This window comes from Rana temporaria, chromosome 1 (genome assembly GCF_905171775.1).
Source record: "Rana temporaria chromosome 1, aRanTem1.1, whole genome shotgun sequence".
Classification (NCBI taxonomy): Eukaryota; Metazoa; Chordata; class Amphibia; order Anura; family Ranidae; genus Rana; species Rana temporaria.
In genome coordinates, this window is record NC_053489.1 from 178,562,377 (window position 1) to 178,581,156 (window position 18,780).

General features: G+C 47.0%; 1 protein-coding gene across 1 annotated transcript in view; it reads right to left on the minus strand.

Annotated features, from left to right (window-relative positions):
* Positions 1–272: 272 nt before the first annotated feature.
* Positions 273–18,780, minus strand: part of LOC120933486 (ubiquitin-conjugating enzyme E2 G1-like) — a 36,569-nt gene continuing 18,061 nt past the window's right edge. Inside the window, exons 5-6 of the mRNA XM_040346722.1 lie at positions 1,736–1,826; positions 273–933 (exon numbers count right to left, since the gene is read on the minus strand). Of these exons, the coding sequence (XP_040202656.1) occupies positions 1,740–1,826 (87 nt within the window). The 3' untranslated portion in view covers positions 273–933; positions 1,736–1,739. The remainder of the gene's footprint in view (positions 934–1,735; positions 1,827–18,780) is intronic.

The window sequence follows — 18,780 nt, forward strand, 5'->3', positions numbered from 1 at the left end:
GGAGGGGGGGGGGGGGGAGCAGCACATGCTTGCTGTCTTTGAAGAACCATCACAAGGATTCAAATATATTGGAAAATCATAAGGTCTTTTGAATTATATTTTGAACACTATATAAAAATTGTATCAATAGCATTTTATTAGAAAAAAAAATCACTTTATTGATTAATATGCACTGGAGGATATTTATTGGTTAACATTTTTAACCTGTTTTGCCCACTTTGAAAACAAAACCCCAAAATTAAAATCTTTCCCAAATTACTCAAACAATCACATTAATCAAAACATCTCAAAAATAGTTTAATTTTTTTTAACCAAATAAATGGTTCACAAGACAAAAAAAAAACGAAAAAAAAAAACAAAAAAAAAACAGACATTCTACTGCGTAAACATGGTTAAAAAATAAAGCATTGACTACCAACATATCCAAGTACAGCACATAGCTCATCCTGGCTGAATTCAAGCTCTGCAATGCCCAACTCATGTGCGGCAGCAAATGCATAAAATATTCTAGCATTCCAATTTCTGGCCAATTTAAACCTTGCCAAGCAGTGCACAGTGATGTTATTTGTTGCTACATGAAACACTGGATGAAATAAGCCCTATTTTCCATGTGGTGAACAGATATGGTACTGCTAGAGACAAATGGAGGATGGATATTTACCTAATATATAAGGGTTAGTGCAGTAAAGAAAGCAATTTCACCTTTATAAAAAGACATATGCAAAAATATATATCTGAATAAATAAGGATCCCGATAAAGATTGAAGATCAGTCTGCAGTTAAAACAGAAGTCTATCCTATAATTTAAACAGTAAACTGTCCACTTGAGGCTAGAACAGAGGTCAGTGAGATGCCACATGCTGTGAGCAGGATTCTGCTTCTGCCTGTGAATGCTATTGCTCATTCGATGTAGACAGGCTTCTTTTAAATGCACTGAAAGAAAAGGAAAAGTTAGCAGTCTGACAAAATATAAAGCTTAACCACAGGCCAATTTATAGGTTTCAGCACAGTTGCGCTTTGAATGACAATGACGGTCAGACAACACTGTACCTATATGAAATCATAATCCCCCCAAATAGAGCCCTTTTGGGGTAATCATCGCTTTATTCGTGCCAAGGTGTTTGGCCCAAATTTATGAAACAAACATTTGCAAACATTTATAACTGTACTCCGCTACATATCTTTGGTGAAAATAACCCAAATCTGTGTATATTTAGTCTGTAGGAAAGTTATAGTCCAAACTGATATACAGCTAAAAATGTATTAATCTTGATGAACCGATGGCCCATCTCATTTAATGGTCAAAAGATTGTTTGTACATGGTACAGATGGGCTGTGATTGACCCTGTCTGTACCATGTGACCACTGACCAATAACAGCTAGCAACACTTGTACACCATTAAAGGAAGCCATCCATTGTGTTTAGTTGTCATGTGATCCGATTGGTCACAGTGATCATATGGCACAGTCATCAGTTGTGTCTGGTGAACACAACCAGCGACAGACTGTACAATTGCTAACGTAGCACAAAGCTGGAAAAAAAAACAAAAACCTTGGCCATGAAGGGGGTAAAACCTTCCAGAGCCAAGCTGGTTAAGAGGTTTGTGTACTTTCAATTTCTATTTCAATTTTGTTTACATGGTTTATTAAATTTTCAGGAACAATGCAATAAAAAAAAAAAAACAAACACAAGTCAGCTGGTCACAATTTCAGAATTCAAAATACGCAGACTTACTAGTTCAGTCAAATGCCATTTCTTGACTTTTTCTAACACAGCGAGCAACTTTCCTCCTGAATTCACCATTTGGGTCTTCCCGCCACTCTTTCTGAAAAGCAAGGGTAGATACGAGTTTAAGTGCCAGCCTATTTATCTGTAAAAAGTAATCCAAGCTGAAGTTCAACTGAACTCTCATAATTTCAAACCAGCATTTCAGTCCGACTTAAGGGGCGTTTTGACAGACATCTGTGTGGGGGTTCATGCAAAGGATGTCTATTCAAAAATCGGCAAAAGTAGTGCAGAAGCCATTTTTGGAATCAGTGCAGCGCTGCAAAGTCCGCGTCACACCGATTCAGGCAGTGCCGTTGATTTGACATGTCACATGGCAGATGAAAACAGCCCAATGTTAACATGGGCTCGAAGAGTGCAAAAGAACCTGGTTTATGAAGGGTCATTGTACTGAAGCATTATGGGTGGAGCTGCACATATTTCAAAGTTAATTGATGTTTGTTACAAGCCACACAATGTTAGAGCTCTTTGTACAAAAAAGGTCTGGAACAATAATAGGGGGAATTTACTAGACTGGAGTTTAGTCTGCCAGCGGTGCCATTATTCCAGTCAAAGGGCCGATACTTTTACCCAATAAGATGACAGCAACTTTATGGTACAGTTTATAGAAGCCCCAACTAAAAATGATGCTCTGTTGAACATGGTGACCTCAAACATTTCAGAGCTTGCTACTAATGCTCACAAAAGCCTTGGGGTAGCAGTGACCAACTGAAGGCTGCTCTCCAAGACTTAAAACAGAAGTAGACATTTTTGAAAATCAACTGTATGCAAACACTGCAAAAATATTTCCATGGACAAGAAGTTTAAAAAGGCCAAAAGTAAAAACTGTCTCGCATTCAAAATGAGAAGCTATAAAAAAGAGCATTTGAGGAACACTCAAAATATGCTAAAGGAAATTTAGGCTGCACAAATTCCAAATCGGTTGCAAAAAGTATCAAACCCCATGAATTCTTCAAATACATCAACAGTAAAAAAGGAGCATATAGGCCATTTATAAGATTACAGAGCTGGAGACTTGGGACAAATAGTATTAATACCTTCAGGTCTGTGTATACCTTCTTCAAAGTCTGTTTATACAAATGAAAAGTTCATAATTAATGGAAAAAAATAAATAAATGTTCCTGGACCAAAGATTACTACACTCATGTCCTCAGCTGAGCTGTCATTTCAAAGCCATTGTTTTTTTTAGAGAATGACTGGAATACCACTGGTTTGGTGCAAGGCTGATGTGGTGCCTATATTTAAAAAGGAATAAGACCTTGCTCTTTCTGAACATAAACGTGAGGTGTACACTCAAACCTGGACCTTATGGACAAGGTTTGTCCATTCGGAGGGGAAGGCGCTCTTTGGCATGGGATATGCTGGCTGCCCATGGTACCTTTCAGCCATACACACACCAACATCACCCCTCTTCTCAGCAAGCAGCTTGCTATGGTGGGTACCCGAGCCAAATCACAGCTCAGTGTACACACGTCCATACCCCCTTCTCTCCTCACTGACAGCAGCAGGATTTAATGACACCATAGGGCTCCTCCCTCTGGGACGGGAAACAATTCACCAATAACTTAAGTGATCCTCCAGGCCTTCCCCTTGTGTTTCAAGAACTGCCAGAAGGCACATCATTACATACTCATTGCATCAGCAAAAAAATATACAGGAGAGAAACCAAGCTGTCCTGGAAGACTCCTAGAAAAGGTCACCGGTAAGTACCAACTGCGATTTTCTCCTTTCGTCTTCCAGGACAGCCTCCAAGAAATGGCAAGAAATGTACCCTGCTAGGGTGGGACCAATACCAATTAGGACGGTGCCATTGCCACAAAACACACCAGTGTGAACCAGGGCGAAAACTGAAAAAAAAAAAAAAAAAAAGAAAAAAAAAAAAAAGAAAAAAAAAAAGAAGATTCATACTGTGAGGTTATTAGTGCTGCACCCCAATGTTTAGTGTTGGGGTCGTTAATATTTTAGTCCATTTGTAAGGGATATCGAGTTTAGGGTTGAAAAGGTACCATATCAGTGCTTGCAGATTACACCAAGCCATGTGGTGAATACTTGCACAATGTCCCCACCAGTTTACCTCAATGCACTTTTTAAAATTGGGAAACTATGCAAAATTAGGTTTAATGATGAAAATGATAAAGTTATGTAGCTGAGGGCTGAACACATGCATGATACCCATGGCTTCCCCCCCCCCCCTCAGAAAATTGGTACACATACGCTGTGCTCCGGGTTTGTTGTCCCCCCTCAGCATCCAGGCACCCACCAAAAGGATGGCGCCGGGCAGGGTTGTCACCGGGCTATCCCAAAATACCTTTTTTGCTGCAGGGACAGTTTACTTCACCAATAGGGAGTGAAACCTCAGGCTGAAGAGTACCCTGGGAGTCCCATGCAACTAGCACAGAGACTGGAGGGGGTGGGACAAAATAAATTATGTATGCGATAGCTTTTTAAGTAGTGGAAGTTTCCCGTTTTAGGTGGGAGGAGCCCCATCTCTGATGCTGCCCTAGAAGACTTGAGGAAAAAAAAAAAAAAAAAAAACACACACTTATGCATCATGTGAAAGACCATTTTACAGCACACACACTTATGTATCATGTGAAAGACCATTTTACAGCGAGTAAATCAATACCCAACATGTCATGCTTTAAAATTGCGTCTGCCTGCGGAATGGCAGCAAACTATGGTGCTTGAGGAATGGGGGGTGTTGGGGCGCTTACCAATAATACACAAATTAACCTCGCAATCAATATAAAGTGCAATGTGCTCACTGATAATAAACTAAATTACTGACCAATGAATAAACCAGTGATGGCATCAATAAAAAATTATGATATATAATTGTGCAGCAATAAAGTGCATATAAGTGATAAGTGCTAGTACAGTGCATCAAAACTAGGTACCCATTATCCAAATTAAGATGAATATCACTGAAGTCCAAACATGAGAAAAATGTGAAAAAAAAAAAGAAAAGAAAAAAAAGTCTTCATGCAGTTGTGAAATAATGCTGTGCAAAAACAATCCAGGGAAAAATCCAAGACATGCAGCCCAAAGGTATTGGCATGTCCACAGGATTATTCTCAAAGTGCAGTGCTCAAAGACAAATCCAAAAAACATGCTCCACTCCAAGTGACCAGTAACACCAGCCTCTCACCTTTTTAGAGGCTTTTAGTAAGCCTTAATGAATTCCCACTGGCCGCAGCTTCACTTCCCCAATATGTTTGCAGGTCACTTTTACTTCCACAACAGCAGCAGCGTTTGATCAAAATTAAAGTCCCTCCTTCCCTGGACCAATGGCTCCCACAAGTTGCATGTAAGGAGGAATAACGCTCGCAATATGTAAAATTGCAAGTTACTTGAATAAAAACGCAATAAAACACTCACATTTCAAATTCCAATAACGAACATCAGATGTGTAAGCTTCTCCACTCCCGGCCGAGAGCAGAGATGACGTCACCGACAGCTCACAGCTTGCCTCACGCGTTACGTGGCTGGTCACACCACCTAATCATAGGTTTAATCCATACATAAGTGGTGTGTTTTTTTTCTCAAGTAACTTGCGATTTTACACTATTGCGAGTGTTATTCCTCCTTACATGCACCTTGTGGGAGCCATTGGTCCAGGGAAGGAGGGACTTGAATTTTGATCAAACGCTGCTGCTGTTGTGGAAGTAAAAGTGACCTGCAAACATATTGGGGAAGTGAAGCTGCGGCCAGTGGGAATTCATTAAGGCTTACTAAAAGCCTCTAAAAAGGTGAGAGGCTGGTGTTACTGGTCACTTGGAGTGGAGCACGTTTTTTTGGATTTGTCTTTGAGCACTGCACTTTGAGAATAATCCTGTGGACATGCCAATACCTTTGGGCTGCATGTCTTGGATTTTTCCCTGGATTGTTATTTTTGCACAGCATTATTTCACAACTGCATGAAGACTTTTTTTCAAATAGTTTTGACATTTCTCATATGTTTGGACTTCAGTAATATTGTTCATCTTAATTTGGAGGATATGTACCTAGTTTTGATGCACTGTAAAAGCACTTATCACTTATATGCACTTTATTACTGCACAATTTATATATAAATATTGCATACATTTTTATTGATGCCATCACTGGCTTATTCATTGGTCAGTAATTTAGTTTATTATCAGTGAGCACATTGCACTTTATATTGATTGCTAGATTAATTATTTGTGTATTATTGGTAAGCGCCCCAACACCCCCCATTCCTCATACTATTAGTGTGCGAACATTTAGTTTTTTTTATTTTATAAATAATTGTATTTACTTTTTGGATTCATTTTATTTCCATCACAAGGGTCAACATCCCTTGTGACAGCATGGGCCATGACAGGCCCTCTTCAGTAAACCCCAAATCTCTCCCCTGGCCTCCAATGCAACCAACCAAAGAGGCAGAACCAGAAGTGGCGACATCACTTCCTGTTTTTGGTGTCAGAACGGATCAGTTTCTTTTTCCGTGCAGCTGATGCCACATCTCTCCCAGGCTCTGCGATCGAATGGTGAAGCCCGGGAGAGGCTTCAAGAGGTGGGTGGGACCCAATTGCATAATCAGCAGAAGTGATCGATTGGCTATTTGGCCACTCAAATCACTTCTGCCAACAAGGTAATCACCGGCTGCAAAGTTTCATACCGAAATGATGCCTGTAGGTGCAGGCATCATCCCCAGTATGTGCAGGCATCATCCCCAGTATAACTACAGCAACCTGAGCATATACATGGACATCATATGGGTGGCAAGTAGTTAAAGAGGAAGTAACCCCCCCCCCCTTTTTTTTTAAACCCTGCAAGATAAAGTAATGAGCTAGTATGCACAGCATACTAGCTCATTATGAGCGACTTACCTGAGAACGAAGCCCCAGAAGTTCTCCTTCGTGCCCTTCACTGCCATGTCTTGCCGATCTTCCTGTAATCGCCGCTCCAGCGCTGCGATTGGCCCGAGCAGCGATGACGTCATTCCCGCTGTAGACAGCGGTGCCTGTCATTGGCGAATATCTCCTAAACCGTGCAGGTTTAGGAGATATTGCCAACACCTACAGGTAAGCCTTAAAGGGGTTGTAAAACAAAAAATCCTAAATGGCTTTTTTTAACCTTAGTGCAGTCCTCCTTTTCTTACCTCATCCTTCGATTTTGCTTTTAAATGTTTATTTCTTCTGAGAAATCCTCACTTCCTGTTCTTCTGCCTGTAACTCCACACAGTAATGCGAGGCTCTCCCTGGTGTGGTGTCGTGCGCGCCCCAGACTACAGGAGAGTCAGGATGCTCTTTACGTTGCAGAAAAAAGGAGCTGTGTGTTACTAGGCATCTGACTCTCCTGTAGTCCAAAGGAGGGGGCAAGCACGACACTCCACACCAGGGAGAAAGCCTCGCAATACTGTGTGGAGTTACAGGCAGAAGAACAGGAAGTGGGGGATTTCTCAGAAGAATTTTTGTACTCACCGTAAAATCCATTTCTCCGAGTTCATGGATGGACACAGCAGCATTGACCTTTAGGTTATGTACATTTTCTCTAGGAGAGACTGGGCAGAAAAACCACTTTTAGTGTTAAAAACACTTTTCAGTACAGCACCTCCCATGGGGGCGTGTCCCCGGGTACATCCCACTCTGGAAGCATCCAGCCTCAGTTCGTAGACAAGCAGTACAAACAAACGAGGGGTGGGTGCCGTGTTCCTCCATGAACTCAGAGAAATGGATTTTACAGCGAGTACAAAAATCCTATTTTCTTTCGTTCATGGACGGACACAGCAGCATTGACATCAAGGATGTCCCCAAGCAGTGTCAAAAATTGAGGGGTGGGAAAAAACACAGCAAACCAGGCTTCACCCCAAACAAACCAGAGTACCTCAACGGAGGAACTTTAACCTTAAACTGCCGCCTGTAAAACCTTGCGGCCAAAGGAGGCATCCGAAGATGCACTCACATCCACCTTATAAAATTGAGAAGGTGTGGATTGACGACCAGGTCGCCGCCTTACAAATCTGTAAGACAGACGCTTGATGACGGAAAGCCCAAGAGGCACCAATCGCCCTGGTCGAATGCGCCGTGACCTGAAAGGGAGGCGGCCGCCCCTTTAGGGCATAGGACTGGAGCACAACTTGTCTGATCCATCTAGAAATGGTGACAGACGAGACCGCCAGACCTTTTTTAGGACCAGTCACAGACACGAACAGCGAGTCCGACCTCCAAAACGGAGCCGTAGCAGACAAGTATACCCGTAGGGCTCGAACCACGTCCAAGGAATGTAAAGTGGTCTCCTTAAGGATAGAAGAACAATGTCCTCATTAATGTGAAAGGCCGAAACAACCTTTGGAAGGAATGATGGCTGCGGTCGCAGCACCACCTTAACCAAGTAGGGAGCCTTGCAAGACCGCCAGTTCAGATACTTGTCTGACCCAGGTAATTGCCACCAGGAAAACCACCTTTTGAGACAGTCAACAAGGGGATCTCCCGAATGCCCTCAAACGGAGCTTTTTGAAGCGCCGAAAAAAATAAAATTTAAGTCCCATGGTGGTAGCGGAGGACGCACAGGAGGGGCCACATGCCGGACCCCCTGCACAAACGTATGCACCAAAGAGTGCGATGCCAAGGGTCGCTGAAAGTAGACCGCTAGAGCTGAGATCTCACTGTTTACAGTACTCAAGGCTAGAGCCTGATCCACTCCCCGCTGAAAAAACAGCAAAATTTGCGACACCACGTATGTACGAGGGTGCCACTTCATCTTCACACAGATGTAGGCCGTCCATGTACGATGGTAAATCTTTTGTGACGTGGACTTCCGTGCCCGTAGCATGGTAGAAATCACTGGGCCCGACAGGCCTCGGTCCTTCAACACCTGGCTCTCAACAGCCACGCCGTCAAAGCCAGCGACTGTAAAGCAGGTTGAAAAAAAAGGACCTTGTGACAGCAGGTCTTCTCACAGGGGTAGACGCCAAGGAACGTCTGCCACCAGCCGCACCAGGTCCGCGTACTAGGGACGGCGCGCGGCCAATCTGGGGCGATCAGGATTGTCGGTATCCCCTCGGCTTCCACCTTGCGTAGCAGGCGAGGAAGAAGCTGCAGGGGAGGGAAGGCGTATATTAAGCAGTAGACCCAAGGCGCTACCAGCGCGTCCACCCACAGATCCTACGATCTGGTCACAAATCGTGACAACTTCCAATTGAGACGGGACGCTAGAAGGTACACGTCTGGAGTGCCCATTTCTGGTACAGCGCCTGAAACACTTCCGGGTGTAGCGACCATTCTCTTTGGTCCAGCTTTTGGCGACTTAGATAGTCGGCTTGCCAATTCAACACCCCCGGAATGTACACCGCCGACAGAGCTGGAACATAGCCTTCGGCCCACCGGAGGATGTGAGCGACTTCCGTCGCTGCAGCCGAGCTTCGTGTGCCCCCCTGATGATTGACGTATGCCACGACCATGGCGTTGGACTGGATTCTGACCGGTCGGCCTTGTGGGCCCAGAGACCACTTGGAGAGACAACTTGATCGCTCGGAGCTCCAGTACATTGATTGGAAGACGGGACTCCTCCCGAGTCAAACGCCCCTGGGCTGACTGGACATCCCAGACGCCCCGCCCAGCCGGAGAGGCTGGCATCCGTTGTGATCACTGTCCAGTGACACGGCAGAAACCATTTCCCGGTCCGGAGCACCAGAGAAGTCAGCCACCACACTAGGGAGGACTCACCCGAATCTGGTAATCCAGAGAAAAAGGAAGCTTGTTCCATCGTGACAGAATCCCCTTCCTGCAACACTCGTGTGGAATTGGGCATACGGGACTGCCTCGAAAGAGATCAGACCCAGTACTCATGCAAAAGCGAAGCGACGCCCATTTCTGGGTCACCAACCGCAGAGTGCAGAGACTGCAACTTCTCTGCTGGGAGGAAAAAACTTTTGCCTCTGAGGAATCCAGGACCAACCACAGATACTCCAGCCGCTGAGACGGTACCAGTACCGACTTCTGGATATTCAGCAGCCAACCGAATTCTCAGAGGGTCTGACAGGTGATACACATCCTCTTCCAATTTTGAGCTTGAGGAAGCTCTCAGAAGAAGGTCGTCCAGGTATCCCACAATAGCGATCCCGCGCTGCCGCAGCAGGGCCAGAATCGGGGAGAGCACCTTGTTAAAAAACCTGCGGTGCCGAGACCAGTCCGAACGGAAGGGCCACAATTTGAAAGTGGTCTTCTCCGATCGCAAAACGCAGAATTTCTGGTGTTTTGCACATATGGGGAATATGCAGATAAGCGTCCTTTATGTCCAAGGATGCTAGAAAAACCCACTGATCGGAGCGCTGCTATTACTGAGCGCATAGACTCCATCCTGAACTTTTGTACTTTGACAAAGCAATTGAGGGCCCTGAAGTCCAGGACTGGACGGACCCCGTCCTCTTGGGGATTACAAACAGATTGGGGTAAAACCCCTGAAAATGTTCCTGTGCGGAAACCGACACAATCACTCCTCTGACCAGCAGATCCTGGACAGCCCGACAGATCCTTCAGGCGACCTGGAGGTTGGAGGGAAAATATCTGTTTGGCGGACAAGAGAGAATTTGTCTTGTACCCCGAGGAAACTTTGCAAACCCAACAGTCGAAAAGAAGAGACCTCCACCGAGCCATGAATTTGCGAAGCTGGCCCCCCACCCGAGTTGCTGGTGGGGGCAAACCTTCAGGCGGAGGCAGGCTTGTTGGGCTTGCGGTACCAGTTGCGCTTTTGTCCTTCAGCGGACACCTTAGCAACCTAAAAACTTTCCTGTCGCACTTTGCGAGCGAAAATTCAAGTTAGTCTTACCGGTAACTTGTTTTCCAGAAGTCTTTCAGGACAGCACCTTGAGATATGGTGACTCCTCCCACTCCATCAGGAAACACCTTCTTTCCAATCTTTTAAAAGGGAGGTCCTTCCTTGTACCAGTCAGTTGTAATAGAGAAAAACCTCCGGCCCCGGCTGGAACACATAAACACATACGTTAGTCACAGCATAGTTCATTTAATACTCATAGGGCGGGTCGTTGCTGTCCTGAAAGACTTCTGGAAAACAAGTTACCGGTAAGACTAACTTGAATTTTCCCGAGGCGTCTTTCAGGACAGCACCTTGAGAGGATAACAGAGACTTACTACCTTAGGGTGGGACGACAGCTTGTAAGACCTTCCTGCCAAATGCCTGATCACTGGCCGAGGTGAGGTCCAATCTATAATGTCGCACAAACGTGTGAAAACTTGTCCACGTCGCTGCCCTGCAGATTTGCTCTGGCGTGGCACCAGCTCTTTCTGTCCATGAAGTTGCAAGAGCTCTGGTTGAATGGGCATTAACCCCTTCTGGTGGGGTCAGGTCTGCCTGTAAATAAGCCTCCCGGATAGCCAGCTTCAGCCACCTAGCTAGGGTCCCCTTTGATGCCTGTTGGCCCTTTTTGATACCCCCGAAGAGGACAAATAGAGCATCCGAGCGTCTGAACGGACCTGTTATCTCCAAATAACCTAATAAAGTCCGCCTGACATCCAACATGTGAAAAAATAATTCCTTCTCTCCCGAAGGACTAGAACAAAAGCTGGGAAGGACAATGTCCTGTAAACGATTTGCCTTAGAAGCTACCTTTGGCAAAAACTTAGGGTCAGTTTTAAGCACTACCCTATCCGTAAATAAACATAAATAAGGCTCCTTAATAGACAGGGCCTGTAATTCGCTGATCCTACGTGCCGAGGTAATAGCGATCAAAAACAAAGTTTTTAGGGTAACATTCCTAAGCGATGCTTCCCCTAAGGCAGGGATAAGCAATTAGCGGACCTCCAGATGTTGCCAAACTACAAGTCCCATGAGGCATAGCGAGACTGACAGCATCAAGCATGACTCCCAGAGGCAGAGGCATGATGGGACTTGTAGTTTGGCAACAGCTGGAGGTCCGCTAATTGCTTATCCCTGCCCTAAGGGTTCAAACGGCTTGTTTGCCAGGGATCCAAGTACCACTGAGAGCTCCCACTTCGGGAACCCCTGTAACCGTAGTGGTCTGGATCTCGTGAGAGACCTAAAAAACCTACCCACTAAGGGTTCTGTGGCCACAGGCCTCTCCAAGAACACTGCGAGTGCGGATACCTGCACCTTTAGGGTACTGATAGCTAAGCCTTTATCTGCCCCTGCCTGTAAAAACTCCAAGATGGAACTTAAATCCCTAGGGTCCTGGCCCGCTGAGCTACACCATGTGGAAAATACCTTCCAAACCTTGGCATAGATAGCTCGGGTCACTTTTTTCCTACTGTTAAGTAAGGTGGAACCTAGACGGTCAGAAAACCCCTTATTTTTTAAGATTTCTCTCTCAGAAGCCACGCTGCCAAGGAAAGTCGTGCCACTTCCGGGTGAGAGACCGGGCCCTGTGCTAGAAGATCCCGCCTGAGGGGCAGGTGCCAACAAGGTTCGGCTGCCATCGTCAGGAGCGTCGCGAACCATGCTCTTCTGGGCCAAAACGGGGCGATGAGGATGACCGGGACCCTTTCCTTCTGGACCTTTCTCAGAACCAAGGGAATTAGCTGAAAACGGGGGGAAGGCAAAGCAAAGGCGAAATTCCCAGGGATTCGCCAGAGCATCCACCCCTAGGGAGCCATCCCCCTGGCTCAGAGAAAAGAACTTTCCTACCTGGGAGTTCTCCTTCGAGGCGAACAAGTCCACCTCTGGCAGACCCCATCTGTCGGTGATCTGTAGGAAAACCTCTGGATTCAGGGACCACTCTGATTCCCGAATCTGGTGTCTGCTTAGAAAGTCCGCCACCCGGTTTAGTGATCCTTTCAGATGTAGGGCCGTCAGGGAAAGTAAGTTGCTTTCTACCCAGAGCAGGATTTCTGTGGCAAGGGACTGAAGTATCCGGCTTCTCGTACCCCCCTGTCTGTTTAACCAGTTCCCGACCCCCGCATGAACATATACGTCCACAATATGGCACGTACAGGCACATGGGCGTACACGTACGTCCTCGCCTATTAGCGGGTGGGGGGTCCGATCGGGACCCCCACCGCTACATGCGGAGGTCGGGTCCGCTCGGGGAGCGATCCGGGACCACGGCGCGGCTATTTGTTTATAGCCGCTCCGTCGCGATCGCTCCCCGGAGCTGAAGAACGGGGAGAGCCGTGTGTAAACACGGCTTCCCCGTCCCTCACTATGGCGGCGCATCGATCGCGTCATTCCCTTTATAGGGAAGACACGATCGATGACGTCATTCCTACAGCCACACCCCCAAACAGTTGTAAACACATACTAGGTGCACCCCAACTCCTACAGCGCCACCTGTGGTTAACTCCCAAACTGCAACTGTCATTTTCACAATAAAGAATGCAATTTAAATGCATTTTTTGCTGTGAAAATGACAATGGTCCCAAAAATGTGTCAAAATTGTCCGAAGTGTCCGCCATAATGTCGCAGTCACGAAAAAAATTGCTGATCGCCGCCATTAGTAGTAAAAAAAAAAAAATTAATAAAAATGCAATAAAACTATCCCCTATTTTGTAAACACTATAAATTTTGCGCAAACCAATCGATAAACGCTTATTGCGATTTTTTTTACTAAAAATAGGTAGAAGAATACGTATCGGCCTAAACTGAGGAAAAAAAATGTTTATATATGTTTTTGGGGGATATTTATTACAGCAAAAAGTAAAAAATATTGCTTTTTTTTCAAAATTGTCGCTCTATTTTTGTTTATAGCGCAAAAACGAAAAACCGCAGATGTGATCAAATACCACCAAAAGAAAGCTCTATTTGTGGGGAAAAAAGGACGCCAATTTTGTTTGGGAGCCACGTCGCACGACCGCGCAATTGTCTGTTAAAGCGACGCAGTCCCGAACTGTAAAAACACCTTGGGTCTTTAGGCTGCATATTGGTCCGGGGCTTAAGTGGTTAAGTAGGCTACCACCGTGGAGTTGTCTGTCAAAATCTGAACATGGCGACCCCGTAGGTGTGGAGCAAAGCCCACTAGGGCCAGGGCGACTGCTTTCAGTTCCCTCCAATTTGAGGAACGCAGGGATTCCTCCTTTAGCCAATTTCCCTGAGTGAACCTTTCGTCCAAGTGGGCTCCCCATCCCCAGGCGCTGGCATCCATGGTAAGCCTCTTTTCCACTGGGAAGAACCATTCCAGACCTTCCACAAGCACTCTGATTTTTCCACCAGTATAGGGATCTCTTTACACTGGCTGGAATCTTCACCTGGGAGTCCAGGGAATTGGGCTTGTGATCCCATGCTCTTAACAAAAAAGCCTGCAGGGGTCTGAAATGCAATCTCGCCCACTGGACGGCTGGCATGGTGGAAGTCAAGACTCCCAGTGCTGCCATAACCTGCCTGACGGTTAGTGTCTGGTGGGCCTGCAACAACCGAACGGAATCTAAGACCTTGGTTGTCTTTTCCAAAGGGAGAAATATTCTCCGGCATAGTGAATTCACCTGGAATCCCAGAAAACGAATCTCCTGTGAGGGTACTAGGGCGGACTTCTGAAGATTTAAGATCCAGCCCAGGGATTCCAAGTGACTTCGTGCCTGAGACAGATCTGCCAACAACCTCTTTCGAGGGGGCAAAGAAGAGGAGGTCGTCCAGGTAGGGGATGACCTGTATCCCCTGAAGCCGCAAAGGTGCTAAGGCTTCTGCCAGCACCTTGGTGAAGATCCAGGGTGATGAGAGCCCGAAGGGGAGGGCCCTGTATTGGAAATGCTGCACTGTGCCCTCCAACTCTACAGCTAGCCTGAGAAACCTCTGCGACTTTGGGGATATAGGAATGTGTAAGTACGCGTCCCTCAGGTCTATCGATGCCATGAAGCAACCTGGCGTCAGAAGATTCCTGATGGAAAATATCGAATCCATCTTCTGTACTTTACACATCTGTTTAGAGGTTTTAAGTTCAGGATTAGCCTGAATTTTCCTGTGGGCTTTCTTATTAGGAAGACATAAGAGTAAAACCCCCTGCCCTGGTCTACCAGAGGAACCTGGATTAATACTCCCTGCTGTCGAAGCTCCGACAGGGAGGACTTTAAAGCCAATGCCTTCACTGGATCACTTGGGGTCTGAGTTACCAAAAATCTTGTTGGTGGGGCCTCCGAGAACTCTATAGTGTAACCCTGGGCGATAGTGGTCAGACTGTACTGGTTGTCTGACACTGCCGACCACTGCGGAAGGAAATTCTCCAACCTTCCGCCTACCCTTGGGGCTGAGTCATTGCGGCTTGTTGGTTTGCGCAGGAGGATTGAAAAGGACTCCCTTACCTTTACCCTTCTGCGCTGACCAACCTCTTTCCCTGTGGCCCTTTACCCTTATTTTGCTGCTTATGGGCCCGAAAAAAACGATTAGGGGGAGGATTTTTCGCTTTTACTGGGAAAGCCTTTTTCTTATCTGCCGTCCTGTCCAGGATACTATCTAGTTCAGGGCCGAACAGTAGGTCTCCCGAGAACGGGATTCCACATAATTTACTTTTGGACGCTGCGTCTCCTGGCCAGGTCTTGAGCCAAAGGGCCCTCCTGGCTGCGTTGGCTAAGGCTGCGGACCTGGCAGAAAATGTAATCGCCTCGGCCGAGGCATCTGCCATATAGGCAACTGCTGCAGCTATGGTGGAAAAAGAATCCAAAATATCCTGTTTCGGGGAATCTGCCTCAATATGTGCTTTAAGCTGATCCACCCAATATTCCAGGTTACGAGCCACGCAAGTGGTAGCCATGGCTGGTTTCAGATTGATCAAAATAGACTGCCAGGCTTTCTTAAGGAGAAGATCCATACGCTTATCCATAGGATCTTTGAGCAGACCCATGTCCTCAAAGGACAAGTCCGTGGAACACGAGACCTGCGAAAAGGCTGCATCCAGCTTTGGAACCTTGTTCCAGATAGCTGATGGATCTTCTCCAAAAGGAAAGCGTCTTTTGTGGGACTTGGAAAAAAAGGGTTTTCTCCAGCTCCTGCCATTCCCGTAGAATAGTCTCGGAAATAACTGAATGTACCGGGAAGGTACGACCCTTGGGCTCGCAGAGACCAGCATACATTCGATCGTGCAAACTTAGGTCCCTCTTCTCCTCACCCAGTCCTAAGGTAGCGTAAATGGCTATAAGGAGATTGTCCACCTCCTCTAAGGAAAGCTTAAACTTTGCGGAAGACCCCGTTTCCTCCTCAGTCTCCGATTCCCCACTAGAGGGGTCCTGAGGTTGCCCTAAAGCAGTGTTTCTCAATTCCAGTCCTCAGGCCCCCCCAACAGGTCAGGTTTTCAGGATTTCCCTCAGATGAAAAGGCTGTGGTGATTACTAAGGCAGTGAAACTGATCAAATCACCTGTGCAAAATAATGGAAATCCTGAAAACCTGACCTGTTGGGGGGGCCTGAGGACTGGAATTGAGAAACACTGCCCTAAAGATACCTCCTCGAAGACCGAGGGCCCAGAAGATAATACTATCACCTCCTGGAAAGACTGAGAGGTGGACGGTTGAGTAGAGGGGGTAGAAGCTAGGGATCCCCTAACTGACTGGAATGAGGCCAGTAACTCGTTTTTAACGGAAGAGACTAACTCCTCTCTAATAGAAGCTGACTCTTCCTGCACTACTGCCGCGATGCATGCTTTGCACCAAGGTTTCTTCCAGTCCTCCCCCAATTTAGTCCTGCACGCAGGACACCTTCTCTTAGTATCCGATTTGACCTAAGGAAACGGGCGAGAAGAAAAACAATAAAGGGGTCTGGAATGAGACCCGGTCTCAGACAAGAAAAGGAACCCCCCCATTCACCAGGTGCGCCAGGAAGGAAAGTGACCCCTGCGTCCTGACAGGCCCCCATGCCACTGGGGGGAAAAAAATAAGGAGAACGAGAGAGAGAAAATAAGACCCCCTCACCCCTAAGGAAGACAGACTCACGTTACTGCTTCCCGCCGAGGTCCTGCTGGTGCCAGTGCCTGTTCCACTCGCTGCATCTTCTGCGTTCTCCATAGCAGAAACGACAGCGCTACTCCTGTGGCATGTGTAGCGCTTCCTGGATTCCTAAAGCGCCGCTGCGCCGGACCAGGAAGCGGAAATGGGCCCCAGCGTCCGCCCTGCCCCTCCTCCCGGCGCGCCGGAAGTGACGCGCGTCTCCGGAGCCTGGCTCCGCCAAAATGGTGTCGCCCCACGCACACGCGGGGAATCGAATGCCAGGCCCCAGATTTGCTGGCTCCACTGAGCACGGGGAAGAGAGGAGCCTGAATACCATCACCGCTGCGCGTGTGGCACAGGAGAGCAGACAGTCTCCGCGACGAATCGCCGCAAAAGAAAGGTAGGAGTACAAAAAAAAGAGTCCGTCTTTCAGGAGCTCCCTGAGATATCAGACTCCCTCCTAAGAAGATGCCCCCTCCGGAGGAGGAAACACAAAAAACTGACTGGTACAAGGAAGGACCTCCCTTTTAAAAGATTGGAAAGAAGGTGTTTCCTGATGGAGTGGGAGGAGTCACCATATCAAGGTGCTGTCCTGAAAGACGCCTCGGGAAAAGACCGCTTGGGGGATAGTAAATGAGGGCCCTTGCCTACAGCGAGGCTCCTTTTCCTTCCCGTCTGTGGGGTCCTTAAAGGCTGGAGCCTCTTCCACAGGCAACATGGTAGCTTTGTTCAGCCTGGACACAGGGGAGAGGGGGGGGTCCACTGACGGAGAAGATACCCCTTTGGGGAGGATTTCCAAAAAAGTGGGTAACGGACCGCAAAGTACCTTGGTACAGCAAAAGCTTTCTGCGGCCGATCCCATTACTTGTATAACAAGTCGTCCAGATACAGAACACAAGGAAACACTTTCGCGATGCGGGGTGGCTTGCGGAACCCAAAAGGGACCGGCATGTCGGATGCCTCTGCCAACTCCTCAAGTTTTAGAGTATCCCGCACCGCAGTGATAAGAGCTCCAACAAATTCCTTATCCTGCTTTGACCCTGAAGCAGAAACATCTCACTGTCCGCGTGGGTTAAGTCTGCATCCTCTGACATGACAGAAGTGTGGTCAAGAGCAGAAGCAGTACCCGATTCTGCGTCAGACATCCCCAGAAGCAGGCTCAGGGAGGGGGCGCTTTTCATCCCCCTTCTGGCCACTAGCCGCTTCTATCCTGGAACAAACACCTCCAGGACTGCCGTCACAGCATCCAGCGAGGCCACAGGAGCAGGGGGCACTAAGGGTCAACTCTGGCATGATTGGGGGGGGGGGGAAGAAGCCTCACATGGGACGACTACAAGGATTCAAAATCCAGCCTGTCACCCAGTCGGCAGTTGATAGTAGATCCCAGGATCTAAAAAGCACAAACAAAAAATAAATCAAGGCGAAAAAAAACAAAAAAACTCCAGAGCACATGGACTCCGGAAAAGGCCAAGCTCTCCTGACGCTAGGCAGATGAAAACTGAGGCTGGATGCTTCCAGAGAGTGGGATGTACCTGTGGGACACGCCCCCATGGGAGGTGCTGTACTGAAAAGTGTTTTTAACACTAAAAGTGCCGTTTTTTCTGTCTAGTCTCGCCTAGAGAAAAGGTACATAACCCTAAGGTCAATGCTGCCGTGTCCGTCCATGAACGAAAGAGAAATAAGGACATTTAAAAGCAAAAGCGAAGGATGAGGTAAGTGCAGGAGGACTGCACTAAGGTAAAGGAAGCCATTTAGGGAAAACTTACCTTTACAGCCCCTTTAAATGTAGGCTTACCTGTATGTGTAAATGAGAAAAGTGGGTTTACAACCACTTTAAGGATCCTTGGATGACCTGTGAAACTTCAGACGTAACTAGCTACCAGTCTTCAATACTAGCTAAACCAGTCTCTAGATAAATTCCAAATCCCTTAATCCACTGGTTTTCAACCCTGTCCTCAGGGCCCACTAATAGGCCAGGTTTGCAAGATAACTGAAATACATCACAGGTGATATTTGCTGCTCAGTGATTGCAGGATTCTGGTCTGCATCCCCAAGGCAATACATAAAACCTGGCCTGTTTGTGGGCCCTGAGGACAGGGTAGATAACCACTGCCTTAAAGGAACACTAAAGGTACAATTATTATTTTTT